The 14252-nt window shown below is 28.9% G+C and overlaps 1 protein-coding gene across 1 annotated transcript in view; it reads right to left on the bottom strand.

Moving 5' to 3' along the window:
* Positions 1-14252, bottom strand: part of LOC117174476 (lysine-specific histone demethylase 1A) — a 367341-nt gene that overhangs the window by 13694 nt on the left and 339395 nt on the right. Inside the window, exons 11-12 of the mRNA XM_033363628.1 lie at positions 6003-6295; positions 2149-2361 (exon numbers count right to left, since the gene is read on the bottom strand). Of these exons, the coding sequence (XP_033219519.1) occupies positions 2149-2361; positions 6003-6295 (506 nt within the window). The remainder of the gene's footprint in view (positions 1-2148; positions 2362-6002; positions 6296-14252) is intronic.

The following is a 14252-nucleotide window of genomic DNA, read 5'->3' as shown; positions in this document are numbered from 1 at the left end:
CCACAAAGAAACTTTTTAGTGCTATTACCAATGCATCTGATCATTTTGAGTTTTTTCCGACCACCCTGTTGGGCGCGTAGTAGGTAAAAAAATTCCTTCATGGCAAATTTTTTTGTACCAGAAGACAAATTTTATCCGATTTGAACTTAAAAACAGTCTTAAAAAAGTTGTTCATTAAACTATCGCGGCCAACTTTTTAAATGTTTTAAATTATTTTTGTATTTCATGAAAAAATTTAAAAAACTAAATTTGTATTGGATTTTTTCTGATACCTGAGAAAAAAGGTACTATTGAAAAAGATGTTAAATAGCACCGAAAAATTAAAAAAATGTATTAAATTTATTATAAACATATAAGTAAATGAAAATGGATGCGTGGGGATTGGCAGCGATTTGTCACTTCATTCGCAACTAAATATGAATAATTTACTGACAAAAAATATCTTAGTCGAATAAATGAAGGTGAATAAATAATTTGTTATTTTCTAAGCAAATTTTCTAAACAGCTATCCACATCTTTATTTTTAGTGGAATAAATAAAGACCATATGCTACGTGGAAATAAAAAACCTAAGTATCATGTTTGGTCAACCAATAAAAATTCATAATTGTTTTAATAAGCTTAATTAACCAATGCACTATTTAGCTATTTTTGGAATTATAAACTTGGTTCTATCGACGCAATCGACTTTATACAATTAACTTCTAAATTTTTAAGGACCTGCGAGGATAGGGGAATTATCAAAAATTATGGGAGAGAAATTAGGGGAAATTAAGACATGTGGGGGTACTTAGGATAAATATGGAGTGGGAAAGTTGGAATAATAATGAGAAATAAGGTGAAAATAGACAGGGAAAGTAGGGGAAATAGGGAAAGTAAGGGTAAGGATTGGAAGTGAGGACTGGGAAAGGGAAGTAGGGGAATAGGAGTGCTAACTGCGAAAATGCGAAGAGGGGGAATAAGAGGATGACAAAGTTGGGGAAGAGGAGGGTGAAGTTGTAAAGAGTGTAAGTAAGGGAAGTAGTGATAATGAGGGGAAGTGAATTAGGGAAAATCAGGGGAGGTATGGAAGTGAGGGAAAATGTGAGGTCGGGGATTGAGGGGAAAGTGTGCCGAATTGATAAGAAGTAAGGGCCATGATTAGAAATGAAGGGAAGTGAGGGGGTGGGTTAGTAGGGTGTAGCGGGTGGGTACGAAAGAGAATTAAGGGCTGGAGAAGGGAATTAGGAGAGGAGAGTACTAGCTGGGGAAGTAAGAAGGGTCGAAATAAGAAAAGAAGCAAGTAGGGTACGGGAAGTGTAAAGAAGGGTTAAGTGTGGAAAGGGGAAGTAGGGAGGGTAACGAAGAGAAGTGAGGGGAATTAGAGAAGATCCAAAAACGGGACTTAGGGAAAGTGAGAGAAAATGTGGGGTCTAAAAGTAGAAGAAGTAAGGGGAAATGATGGAAAATAAAAAGATAGTAGGCAGAGGAAGCAGGCGAAGTGAGTAGAAGTGATAGCAAGTGAAGGCAATGATTGGAAGTGAGGGAGAGTAGTGAGTGTACGTGAAGATAGGGCTAGTAGGGTAGTTAGGTTGAATAGCAAAAGGAAAGCGAGGACTAGCCACGGGAATTAGAAGGGAAGTCGTAGCTGGGGAAGTGAGAAGAGGATGAATTAGAGGGTGAGGAAGTTGGTGAGAGAAATTAGAGGATATAAGGGGAATCGAATGAGGGTAAATGAGGAGAAATTAGACAGAAGAATAACGGGAAGTTAGTCGAAGTTATGATAGGTAGAGGAAATGAACGGAAATGGAGAAGGGTAGTGAGTGGAAGTGAGGAGTGTGACAGTAAGGTAGTGTGAGTGAGTAGGGGAAAGGAAGTGTGGGCTATGAAAGGGAAGTGGTAAAAGTGGAGTGCTAGCTAGGCAAGTGAGGGGAAGGGAAATAGGGGTGGAAGAAATTGCATAGGGAAAAGGAAGCGAATGTGAAGTGAGGGGAAGTAGAGTAGTGAACGTATGGGAGGGGAGGTTTGAAAGACTTAATTAACGTCTTAATAGGCTAGGAAAACCTGTTTTGTAGACGCGTGGAGCCCATTTCAACTAATTTTTCAAAGATAAATTCATAAATAAAAAATATTTCTACCGATCTTAGGTCTGGAAATGAATTTTTCTTACCTTGAGAACTGCGATGCAACGTCCAACAATAACGTCGTCGCTAACGTTTTCCATAACGCAGGCAGCTTCACCAGCAACCAGTGCCAAAAGGACCGGCGCTTTGTACAAATTCCAGAATAAAAAGAGTTCGCCACGAGACGCCGTTGTACTTCCTACATGACCGAACAAGTTTGCCGTCGGGTCCCAAAAAATGCGTTCGAAACATAATACCACCTGAGAGCAACCAGAATTGGAATGATTCTCGCATTTTTATTAAGCGGCTTTCTTGATATCACCAGTTTGCATAAATTGAAAAACAAATCAAGCTTACGCTCACTCCGCGGAAATAAATGATTCACAAAGTGTCACAATAAAAAAACCTCCAAACTGTTATTTCATTTTTAATTTGACCAAAATTTCTTCGCGTTTCGCTTCGTTCACCAATTTGGGCTCATTTATGTATACATTTTTATTGATGATTTAGTGAAGAGCATCTCGAAAATGGAATTGAATCGTTCACTCATAAAAATTAATTTAACTACTATTCTTGGCCCGAAGATTTTTAAACTTCGCAGGAGGAATTTTATTTTAGAAGAGAAAATGAAGTTTGGAGTTTAAAAATTCTTGATGATTCTTGAAATGTAAATTGGAAGAAGTGATAAATGAACGAAATAAAAATATATTTTGCGAACCGAAATGGGGCTGCAGTCAAATTTAAAGAAAAGTAATTTCAAACCTCAAACCAGAAGCTAGTTTTGTTAGTTTTTTTAGACTCTCATAATGAAATTTTATCTGAAATTTCATTTATACATATATATTTGAATTGAGAATCGTTGTTATGAAAAAGATAAAATTTAGTTTTATCGGCTTTAAAAGTCTGTCTGCAAAAAGCTGATATTGCTCTGATGAGTATTTTGTAACTGAGGGCAGAATCGATTTCGAATCTAAAGTAGAAACAGGAAACCTAATGTGGATCAATAGATTTAGTTTAATTTTGGAAAAATAAATTTAAAAACTTTCGACTTATAGATTTTGAAAGCCATGAATTTAAAATTACAGAATATTAACAACTTTACATTTGACTCTGTAAAATTCTGAGCAGTTCAAATTTTAATATATTCAATTATGAAATTCGTAAATTCTTAAATCATTAATATTACAAATATTCAGTTTTAAATAATTCATTAGAAAATTATCTAAAATAATAGGTCTCAAAATAAAAATTGTCCAATTTTTATGGCTTTCACTTTGAATATGTATAATTTTAAATCTTCCATTTGGAAAGATTTTTAATTGAACATAAGAGTGGCCGTTTTAACATAAAAAATTGCCCATCATTTCTCAGTTTTTTCCCAATACGCAAAAAATTTCAGCAGTCATTGGAAGGAAAAAAATTGATCTCTTAAAGTTGACATTTTTTTATTTGAAGTAATCAAATACAAAAACTGAACTGCAAATTGAAGAACTTAAAGTGGAACTCTTTTGAGTTTTAAAGATTTAAAATTGAAGCTTAAAAAATTTCTATTCAGAAAGTTTATAATTTAATCGCACAATAATTTATACATATAATACGGAAGCTGGTAATACTTTTCAATACAATTTTTTTAAATTGAATACTCCAGTTAAACGGATGTAAACGTCCACTCAAAACTTTATAAAATATTTTCAATTTAAAAATAATGTTATGTTAAGAGGTTCATAATTAGATACTTGTACTCAATTTAATTAAAAAAGAAAATTTTTTCAATACTTACCAATTTTTTACAGCCTAATTTAAAGCGTTAATTTTAATCTTTAAACATCAGAGTTTCAGTTGCTCGTTTGGTTGAATTTGTAATTTATAAGTGAAATTTTTAATTTTTGATGTATAAATAACAATTCATGAATTTAAATGATTTAAAATAGTTAAACTGTCAATTTAAAAAATATAACATTTTAAAGATACAATCTTTAATTTGCAGCAATGCAAATGAAAAAGAGGATTTATATTTTTTAATCAGATATCTTTCAAATGCTCGATTTAAAAAGTAAAAAAATTTTATTTTAGAATTTGTCAGAATCTCATTTAAAATGACTAATAATGCGAAGAACTTCCATTTCATATGCGCAAATTATTGAACAATTGGAATAAACCTGTGTAAACTTTAATTTAAAAAGTTTAAAATTCGAAAGAGCTCCAGTTGAGAGTTTTAATTTGCAGTTTAATTTTGATTTGAATACTTCAAATGAAAAAAATTTTCAGCTGCATGACTTCGAATTTTTTAATTTTAATGAAAGCACTCAACATACAAAAAAAATATAAATCCACGTTATCATTTGCAATGCTCAAAATTAAAAATACAATCAATGAGTTTAAAAAATTTTTTCATTATATTATTTTAAGGAATTTTAAGATAAAAACCTAAGAACGAGCAAAATTAAATTTTTGTTAAGTGAAGACTTTCTAAATTATAAGTTCAATTATTTTCATTCTAAATAGTTTAAACATCCTTAAAAAGCTTTAAAAATTTATTTCAAAATTTTGAGAAATCTAGAAGTTGTTTTAAATATGTTAAAATTTAAAATTAGTTTTGAATTTTTTTCAGAACTTCTAAATATCTTTTTAACTGAATTGACTTTTTATTACAATTTTTAAGAAATCCTGCAAATTTTAAAAAATGTCCTTAAAATTTTGATGTATAAATAATAATGGAACATTTATTATATGTAGAAGAAATTTGAGTTATTTTAAGAGATATTAAGAATTATGAAAGGCTTCAAAAGAATAAAAACATTTTTTAAAGATTCCTAGCAACATTGAAAATAATTTTTCATTTTGAAAAATTATTTTATGAGAATATTTTTAAAGGTTTTAAAAGATTAAAAAAAATTTCAAGAAAGGTTCTGGAATATTTTAGGGAAAATTTTTTTAATTTGCATGATAATTTTAAATCTTTTAAAAAATCCTAAATATCTCTTATATTTTCTGAATTTTTTTCTACAAATAATAAGTGTTCATTTTATATTTATAAATTAAAATTCAATAATTTTACTTACAAATTAAACATTTTTCAAATACGACAATTAACATTGTGACATCCAAAGTTTAAAGGCTCTTTAAAATTTTAACGATTCCATGCTTTCTATGTCAAACAATTCAGTTTCAAATTGTTTACTTTTATATATATGGTTCCAATTTAAATTAACAAACAAATATTGCTAAACATTGAATAATTATTGTTTTTGCTAATTCAAAAATTTCAAAAATTTCAAATATAATGGGTTAAATACGAAATATTTTAGACTGAAAAAATATTCTAAATTTAATGAAAGACTTTAATTACGAATATATGAAGTTACTTTTAAATTGAAAATGGTTTACAAAGTTTCAATCAGACGTTTACATTTTTTAATTACAAAGACTTTCAATTTTGCAACCGTTTAATTTTTAAAGTTAAAATCTGGAAATTCTTAAATTTTGAAATGATCTAAAATAGTTTTGTCAAATCAATTATTGTTTGATTTTGAATACCTAAAGTATAGATCCATTCATAAATGTATTTATTTTACTTATTAATGTATTAAATAAAAATGTTTATGTACAACATTTTCAACTTCAAACTCTATTATTTTTTAATCATTCAAATCTTCAAAACAGCATTTTAAAATTGTTAAAATTAAAAATGTAAGCGTAAAAATAGAAATATCGAATAACTTAACAAGATAACAATTCAATTAATTATTTTTAAAAACTATTGAAATCCAGTTTGTACAGATTTTTCTTCTAAAATCCATATTTGGTTCATTTTCACCATTTCAAAATTTGATTGGGGTCACAGAATGATTAAAAAATTAATATTTTTAGTGCAAAAATAGTTGAATGTGGTTGGGGTTACCTTGTTTAGATTGCCAAAGCCAAGTCTCTGGATGGCTTGAGTTTTCCATTCTGGAAGTGGAGGATTAAAACTGACAGCTGAAGGTGGAGCCGATGCTTTTAAAACACCCAGAGGAAGGGTGACGAGTACCGCGTCGGCTTTGTAGGTTGTGTGATTAGTTTGAGGACTTCTGGAAGGTGCTGCCCAAATTTCAACGCCAGTGGCTGTATATCTTACAACTCGGGCAGCCGTGTTTAACCGGATGTCCAGACCTTCTGAAAGGGCCACTGGAACGCACGAATACCCATTTCGAACTGAAACATAGCACAAACTCATTTCATTAGATTTTTCAAGATTTTCCCCAGTAACGATTATTTAATACCTAAAATTGGGAGTTAAATATTCGCAGATCAGGTTGTCCACAGCATGATTAGTTTTAAATTCCCGGTAATTTCCCAAATTTATCCTGGTTTATTGTTCATGTTTCCCGATGCACTTAAAATAGTTCAAAAGGTGGAAAAATCACAAACGATTTTATTGGTCGTTGTTTGCCTGCCCCATTGCGCAGTAAATTATGCGTACCTCTTTGCACAGCCAAGTGAACCTCTTCCACTCTGACATCCGACAGCCTCCTTGAGTCATTCTTTTTTTTAATTCCTATACGCGAAAAACAACTTCTAATTATAATTATAATTCTTTATGAAATTTCCTGTTGCAAAGTCAAAATTATAATTCTTTGCAAATTTCTTTTTTTTTATATTTAATTTATATATTCCCTGTCTAAACCCAAAATTATAATTCTTGCAGTTAATTACCTATAACGATTTCCCGGTGAAGTAGACACCTTGTAGACATTAGTATAATAGAAATTTTTAAGGCCATGGTTCTGCGTATGGATATACTAACTAAAAAAAAAAACTTTTTTTTTTAATCTTCTTTTTTATGAAACTGAAGTTTCCAACGTTTATGTGAAACGAAAAATAAAAAAATATAAAAGTGTCCTTACCTAAAATGTTAGACATGGATAGTGTAGATTTTGGTGGTAAATAGCTACAAAAAAGTTTCATCCCCTTAGCTGCCGGGAAACGCAGTCATTTTCAATCCGTAAGTCTCAAAAAACGAAAAAAATTCTAAATTCCGTTTTAAGTTTCTTACCTAAAATGTTAGACATGATTCGTACCTGAAATTGGGAACGGCAACGTTGCCAGGCAACTAGGGGGAATGAAACTTTTTTTGCAACTATATATTACTAAAGTCTACACTATCCATGCCTAAAATTGTAGGTAAGAAACGTGGAACGGAATTTAGAATTTTTTCTTCGTTTTTTGAGACTTAGGGGTAGAAAATGACTGCGTTCCCCGGCAGCTAGAGAGGTGAAACTTTTTTTAGTTGCTATATACTACCAAAATCTACATTATTCATGTCTTACATTTTAGGTAAGAAACTTGGAACGCTTTTTAGAATTTTTTCGTCGTTGTTTTTAGAATTAGGGGTTGAAAATGATTGTGTTCCCCGGTAGTTAGGGGGGTGAAACTTTTTTTGTAACTATATACTATCAAAATCTACATTATCCATGTCTAACATTTTAGGCAAGAAACTTGGAACGGAATTTAGAATTGTTTCTTCGTTTTTTGAGACTTATGGGTTGAAAAAGACTGCGTTCCCCGGCAGCTAGGGGGGTGAAACTTTTTTTATTATAATATACTACCAAAATCTACATTAAACATGTCTAACATTTTAGGTGAGAAACTTGGAACGCAATTTAGAATTTTTTCTTCGTTTTTTGAGATTTGGGGGTTGAAAATGATTGCGTTCTCAGGTAGCTAGGGGGGTCAAACTTTTTTTGTAACTATAGACTACCAAAATCTACATTATCCATGTCTAACATTGTAGGTAAGAAACTTGGAACGGAATTTAGATTTTTTTTCGTTTTTTGAGACTTAGGGGTTGAAAGAGTGATTGCGTTCCCCGGCAGCTAAGGGGAAGAAAGTTTTGTTTGTAACTATTTACTACCAAAATCTACACTATCCATGTCCAAAATTTTGGGTAAAAAACTTGGAAAGAAATATATAATTTTTTCTTCGTTTTTCGAGACTTCTGGATTGAAAACGACTGCGGTCCCCGGCAGTCAGGGAGATGAAACTTTTTTTGTAACTATTGACTACCAAAATTTACACATTCCACATCTAACATTTTAGGTAAGAAACTTGGAACGCTTTTTAGAATTTTTTCGTCGTTGTTTTTAGAATTAGGGGTTGAAAATGATTGTGTTCCCGGGTAGCTAGGGGGGTGAAACTTTTTTTGTAACTATATACTATCAAAATCTACCCTATCCATGTCTAACATTTAGGTAAGAAACTTGGAAAGGAATTTAGAATTTTTTTTCGTTTTTCGAGACTTAGGGGTTGAAAGTGACTGCGTTCCCCGGAAGCTAGAGGGATGGAACTTTTTTGTAGCTATTTACCACCAAAATCTACACTATCCATGTCTAAAATTTTAGGTAAGGACACTTTTATATATTTTTATTTTTCGTTTCACATAAACGGTGGAAACTTCAGTTTCATTCTTTTTTCACTTTAGTTCGTGGTAATCCAGCCAATTTATGGAATTTTGTATGGAAATCACAGGACATATTGTTTATGACCTTCTATTACTGGTTAAGTAAATTTTATATTTTAAGCAACCAAAAATTCCAGCGGGAAAGTTGTTCAGAAAAGTTTAAGTATGTTTTCTTTGTTAAAACGATTCAAAATAGATCTTCGAGAAATTATGAAAAAAGAAATAATAATAAACAAAAATGAAAAATGAATATAGATAAATATAAATACCAATTTATAACTTTTGTTTAAACAAAAATGTTGATTACTTGTTTACTCTACCAGTCGTAGAACATCATAAAGAATATTTCCTGTAAGTTTTATAAAGAATTCCAAGAATTGTCTGAATTACGGCGAGTTGAAGTTAAAAAAATATATCTTCTAAAAAACGATGTTTTCAAGTTGAACTTAAAAACAGCTAAACCTACAACTTTTTTGATAAGCGAAAAAAATTGTACAATTAAATTTTATATAAGAATATGGTACTTTTAAAATTAAAATTCAAAATTTATTTGAAAAGTGCCCAGGGATCAACGCCGTTCATCGAGAAAAATATTTAGGCGTTTATAGAATCTGCTTCCCCGATTGCGGTACGAACAGCAGAATTTTTTTTGTAAGAATCGCAGGACCTGGAAAAGAGGTTTATTTGCACCGAAAATCGGTTCTAATTGCCAAATATTTACGGTAATGACAATTTAAAACCAAATTATTCTAAAAATTACGTGATCAATTTTGCGTCTTCTATATAATTCTGTACTTGCATCCTCTGTGCAGTATACAGGCTGTCAAAAAAGTATGGAAACACCTAAATAACTGTCCGGATGAAATATTACTCAAATGGGCCAAAGTCATTCTTGATTGATCATTCATGAAATATTGGACAAAGATTTCAATTGTTTTTTTAAGCGATGCAAAGATGTCACAAAGTTTTCAAATATTTCGCAAAAATTTCGTATAGATTCAGAAGATATTACAAAGACATCTAAGATTTCCCAAAGATTTCAGTGATTTTACGAATATTACCAAATATTTAAAAAATATTTTTAATATTTTGCAGATTTATAAAGACTTCAGAAAGATTTTATAAAAATTATCAAAAATTTTAATAATTTCTCAAAGATTTAAAAAATTTCGCAAAGATTTCGGATAGATTTAAAATATTTCACAAAGACTTAAATTATTTCATAAAAATTTCCAAAAGATTTAAAGGATTGCACAAAATTTTAATGATTTCGCAACGATGTCGATAATTCCACAAATATGACCAAATATTTCCAAAAGTTTCCCAAAGATTTCAATGATTTCCCAATGATATCGAAGATTTCACAAAGATTTAAAATATTTGGCAAAAATTTTAGGTATATTTAAAAGTTTTACAAACGCATCAATTATTTTCCACAGAATTCAATCATTTCACAAATATTACCAAATATTTCAAAAATTTCAGAAATATCTCAACGAATTCCCAAAGATATCAAAGGTTTCAAATATTTCTTGAAGATTTCGGATAGATTTAAAAGATTTCAATGACTTCTTAAATATTTCAAAGATTTTTAAAATGTTGCAAAGATTTCGAGTAGATTAAGAAGATTTCACAAAGCCATCAAAGATTTTAGAAAGATTTCAGACGGATTTTTGGAAAAATTCAAAAGACCAGATGAATTTAGTCATTGGATGAAATCATAAAACGAAGTTCAAAATAATTTGTATATGGCAATTCTTAACCGATTTAGGATTTTTTTTAAAGAAAAATTGAGCATTAAGTTTTTTAAAGATTTATGTAGCCTGATTTTTGATTTTTTTTTTAAATTGTATGTAAATGCTAAGAGTGAAGAAAAAGTCGATTTCTTCATCTTTTTTGTTTATCTTCATAAACAAGTTTTTTCTATTTTAAGTTAATTGTTATGAACAAATTAACTTAACAAATATTGTACACTATCCGATATTCATATTAATGTTATAAACAAATCATATAAACAAATGCCCATAATGGACATTTAAAGGCGGAAAAAATCTTTTTTCTCTTAATTTTCCTCAAATTATATCGCAAGTGATTTTTAATAATGGAAAAGTATCATCTGATATTTTTTATTAATTTTATAAACAAATGCCCAGTAGGGACATTTCAAAGCAGGAAGAAATAACTTTTTCTCTTAATTTTCCCCAAATTAGGTCACCAATTATGTTTAGTGACAGAACATTATGATCCGATATTATTTATTAATTTTTTCAACAAATTATGTAAACAAATTCCCAGTGTGCACATTTAAAGTCATCAAAAATCATTTTTCTCCTAAGTGCCCTCAAATTATGTCGCCAGTGATGTTTATAGATTGAAAATTATCATCCGATATTTTTTATAGATATTATAAACAAATTATATAAGCAAATGCCCAGTGTGGATATTTAAAAGCCAAAGGAAATCACTTTTTCTCCTAAATTTCCTCAAATTAGATCACCACTGATGTTTAGCGATGGAAAATTAAAATAGGATATTTTTGATTAATTTCATAAATTATATAAATAAATGGTCAGTGTGGATATTTAAAGTAAGAAAGATATTTTGCCCTTCATTTTCCTACAATGATGTTGCCAGTTATGTTTAATGGTCGGAAATTATCATCTGATATCTTTTATTAGTTTTATAAAAAATTATGTAGTCAACTTTATAGCTTAGTCATTTAGAGGTCGAAAAAAATCCTCTTTTTCCCTAATTTTCCTTAAATGATATCGCCAGTGAGGTTTAATTAGGGAAAATTGTCATTCAATATTTTTTGTTAATTTTGTAAACAAATTATATAAACAAATTCTTAGTGTGGCTGTTTGAAGGCAGAAAACATTCGTTTTTTCGAAACTAGTCTCAAAGTATGTTGCCAGTGATGTAATTGTTGTTTCTTTCAAAAATGTCAGATGATAATTTTCCATCACTAAACATTACTGACGACATAATTTTAGGAAAATGAAGAGAGGAAACGATTACTTTCTGCCTTTAAATGTCCATTAAGCTAAAAATTTAAACATTTTTCACGGCCAATAAAATTTTTAAAATCGAACTCTAAAGCTAAAAATTTTTCCATTAGAAGCAATAAAAAAACTACACATTAAATCACTCAAAGTGAAACTCTTGAATTTCAAACTTATGAAATTGAGGTTTAAAAGTTTTTAAATTCAAAAATGTTGTATTCGCATTCTTCATAATTTACACGTAAAAAATAAAAGGTATTAACTAAATTCAGATAAACTGCAAAATTTAGAATTTTCAACTTTTATAAATTAATGAGTTCAAAGATTTAGACAAAAATTGTAAAAATGTTATCCACTTTATCATTTTCAATGATTTAAATTAAAGAATCAATGAACTTTAAATTTTTCTAACTCCATTATTTTAAACAATTTTAAGCTTGAAGCTTAAACAAATTTTTATTAATTTTTTTTAACAGAACCCTTTATAAATTACAAGATAAATTATTTTCATTTTAAATAGTTTAAACATCCTTGAAAAGCTTCAAACTTTTATTTCAAAATCTTGAGAAATTCGGAAATTGTTTTAAATTTATGTAAATTTAAAATTATTTTTGAAATTTTTTTGAACTTCTAAATATCTTTTGAAATGAACCGGATTTTCCCATAATTTTTAGAAAATCCTGCAAATTTGAAAAGAGTTCTTAAAATTTTCCGGATCATTTTTAAAAAATGTTAGAAATGTTTTAAAATATTTTTGAATATCTTCTTAAAATAATTTCCAAGCGGGAAAAATTATTTTGAATTTTCATAAGAATCTTAAGAAAATGTTTTTATTCTTTTGAAACTTTTCACAATTCTTAAAAAGTTAAAAAATTTTTTTAAATCTACAAAAATTTACATTTTGTTTTAAATTAGGCTGTGACTATTTTCACCGAAATTTCTGTACGAATAGCCGCATTTTGTCGGAACACATTTCGGCTAAATTATATGAAATCATATGAAGCTTAAAATTAATTCTGAATCTTTGTGAAACCTCTTAACACCTCTTAAAATTACTCAATTTTTTCTATAAATAATAAGTTTCCAATTGTTATTTAAATATCAAAATTTAACAATTTCACTTACAAATTAAATATTTTTTAAAAAGATCAATCAAAATTTTAATATTTAAAGTTTTAAAGCTTTTTGAAATTTTAAACATTCAAGACTTTTTGTGTCAACCAATTCAATTTAAGATTGTTTACTTTTAAATACATGGTTTCAATTTGATCAATAACTGAACACTCAAATATTATTCAAATTTAAATAATTATTTTTCTTATTTTAAAATTTTTGAACTTGAATATTTTAGACTGAAACAATATTTTATAATAAATACATTACTATAAAGTTATTTTTAAGATAAAAATAATTTATAAAGTTTCAATCGGACGTTTGCATCTTTGTAATGATTAAGGCTTTCGAATTGAAACAGTTTAATTTTTAACGTTAAAATCTGGAAATAATTAACTTTGAACGGAAATCGAATCGTTTTTACAATATAAATTATTGTTCCTTTTTAATACTTAAAGTACAGATACAGATCCATTTAAAAAATAATTAATTTATATTTACAGTGGATAAAATTAAAATGTTTTTTTTTAATAAAAAATTATTAACTTCAAACGTTTTCAATTTTGAATTTATTTTTATTGTTTTTTGGTAATTTTAAGAAAAAAGATACATTTTTCCAGTGATATTTTTTTGGGAATCGATGGATTCTGTGCTTTTTTCCAATATCGGACTGGAAAAAATTGCAACACTTGTGAATTATTTTTCATGCAGATTGATAGCTGTTACTGCAGTTTACTTTTTGTACTCTTTCACAATTGAAACATTCCTCAAAATTGATCTATAATAGTGGCTTGTGTTGCTGATGATGAATTTGCTATCAGATTTGCAAAATAAAAAATGGCGGATCCAAAGATGGCGAACTAATTTTTTTAGAAAATTGTAATTTTTGTATGAAAATCAATATACAATACTTCTGGAGGTCACTCATTGCCAATTCGCGATCAGAATTTCGAAATTCAAAATGGAGGATCCAATATGGCGGATATACACACGATAAATTTTCATTTTTGAGGATATAATATCTGTGTTATCTAATTCTATCGATGATCGATTCGTTTCTGTATCTTCATTTGCCATTATATGAAATGTTGCCCGATTCTCACTACGTGGTGGTAGATAATTGTCAAAAATCTTTAAACAAATTTTTTTTTAAAGTATGTCCGCCATATTGGAGCCGCCATTTTGAATTTCGCGAATTCACAATCAGCGGCCTCGAGAAGCCCTGCATACAGATATTCATATAAAAAATGGGAATTTTCTGAAAAATTATTCCGCCATTTTTAATTTTGAAAATATGATAAAAAATTCGTGATCAGCAACACAAACAACTATTATATATCGATTTTGAGGAATAAAACAATTCGACCGTTCATACATTTGGAAAAATTTGTCCAGAGGAAAATTTACAGCGGCTTCATTAAAATCTAGGAGCTCAAACTTACTGTAAATTTGGTTGTTATCCATGCATTAATGGGTTAAATAAGCAAAATGAGAAATCTAGATTGATCTAAAATTTATAATTCTTCCTTTACACCTTCCCATACACTTCCCTTTCTCACTTTTCTCATATGAATTCCTTTATGTTTGTCAGTATAAC

Source organism: Belonocnema kinseyi, chromosome 6 (assembly GCF_010883055.1).
Source record: "Belonocnema kinseyi isolate 2016_QV_RU_SX_M_011 chromosome 6, B_treatae_v1, whole genome shotgun sequence".
Lineage (NCBI taxonomy): Eukaryota > Metazoa > Arthropoda > Insecta > Hymenoptera > Cynipidae > Belonocnema > Belonocnema kinseyi.
Note: the sequence above shows the minus strand (reverse complement) of the source record. Positions and strands in the feature narration are given on the sequence as shown.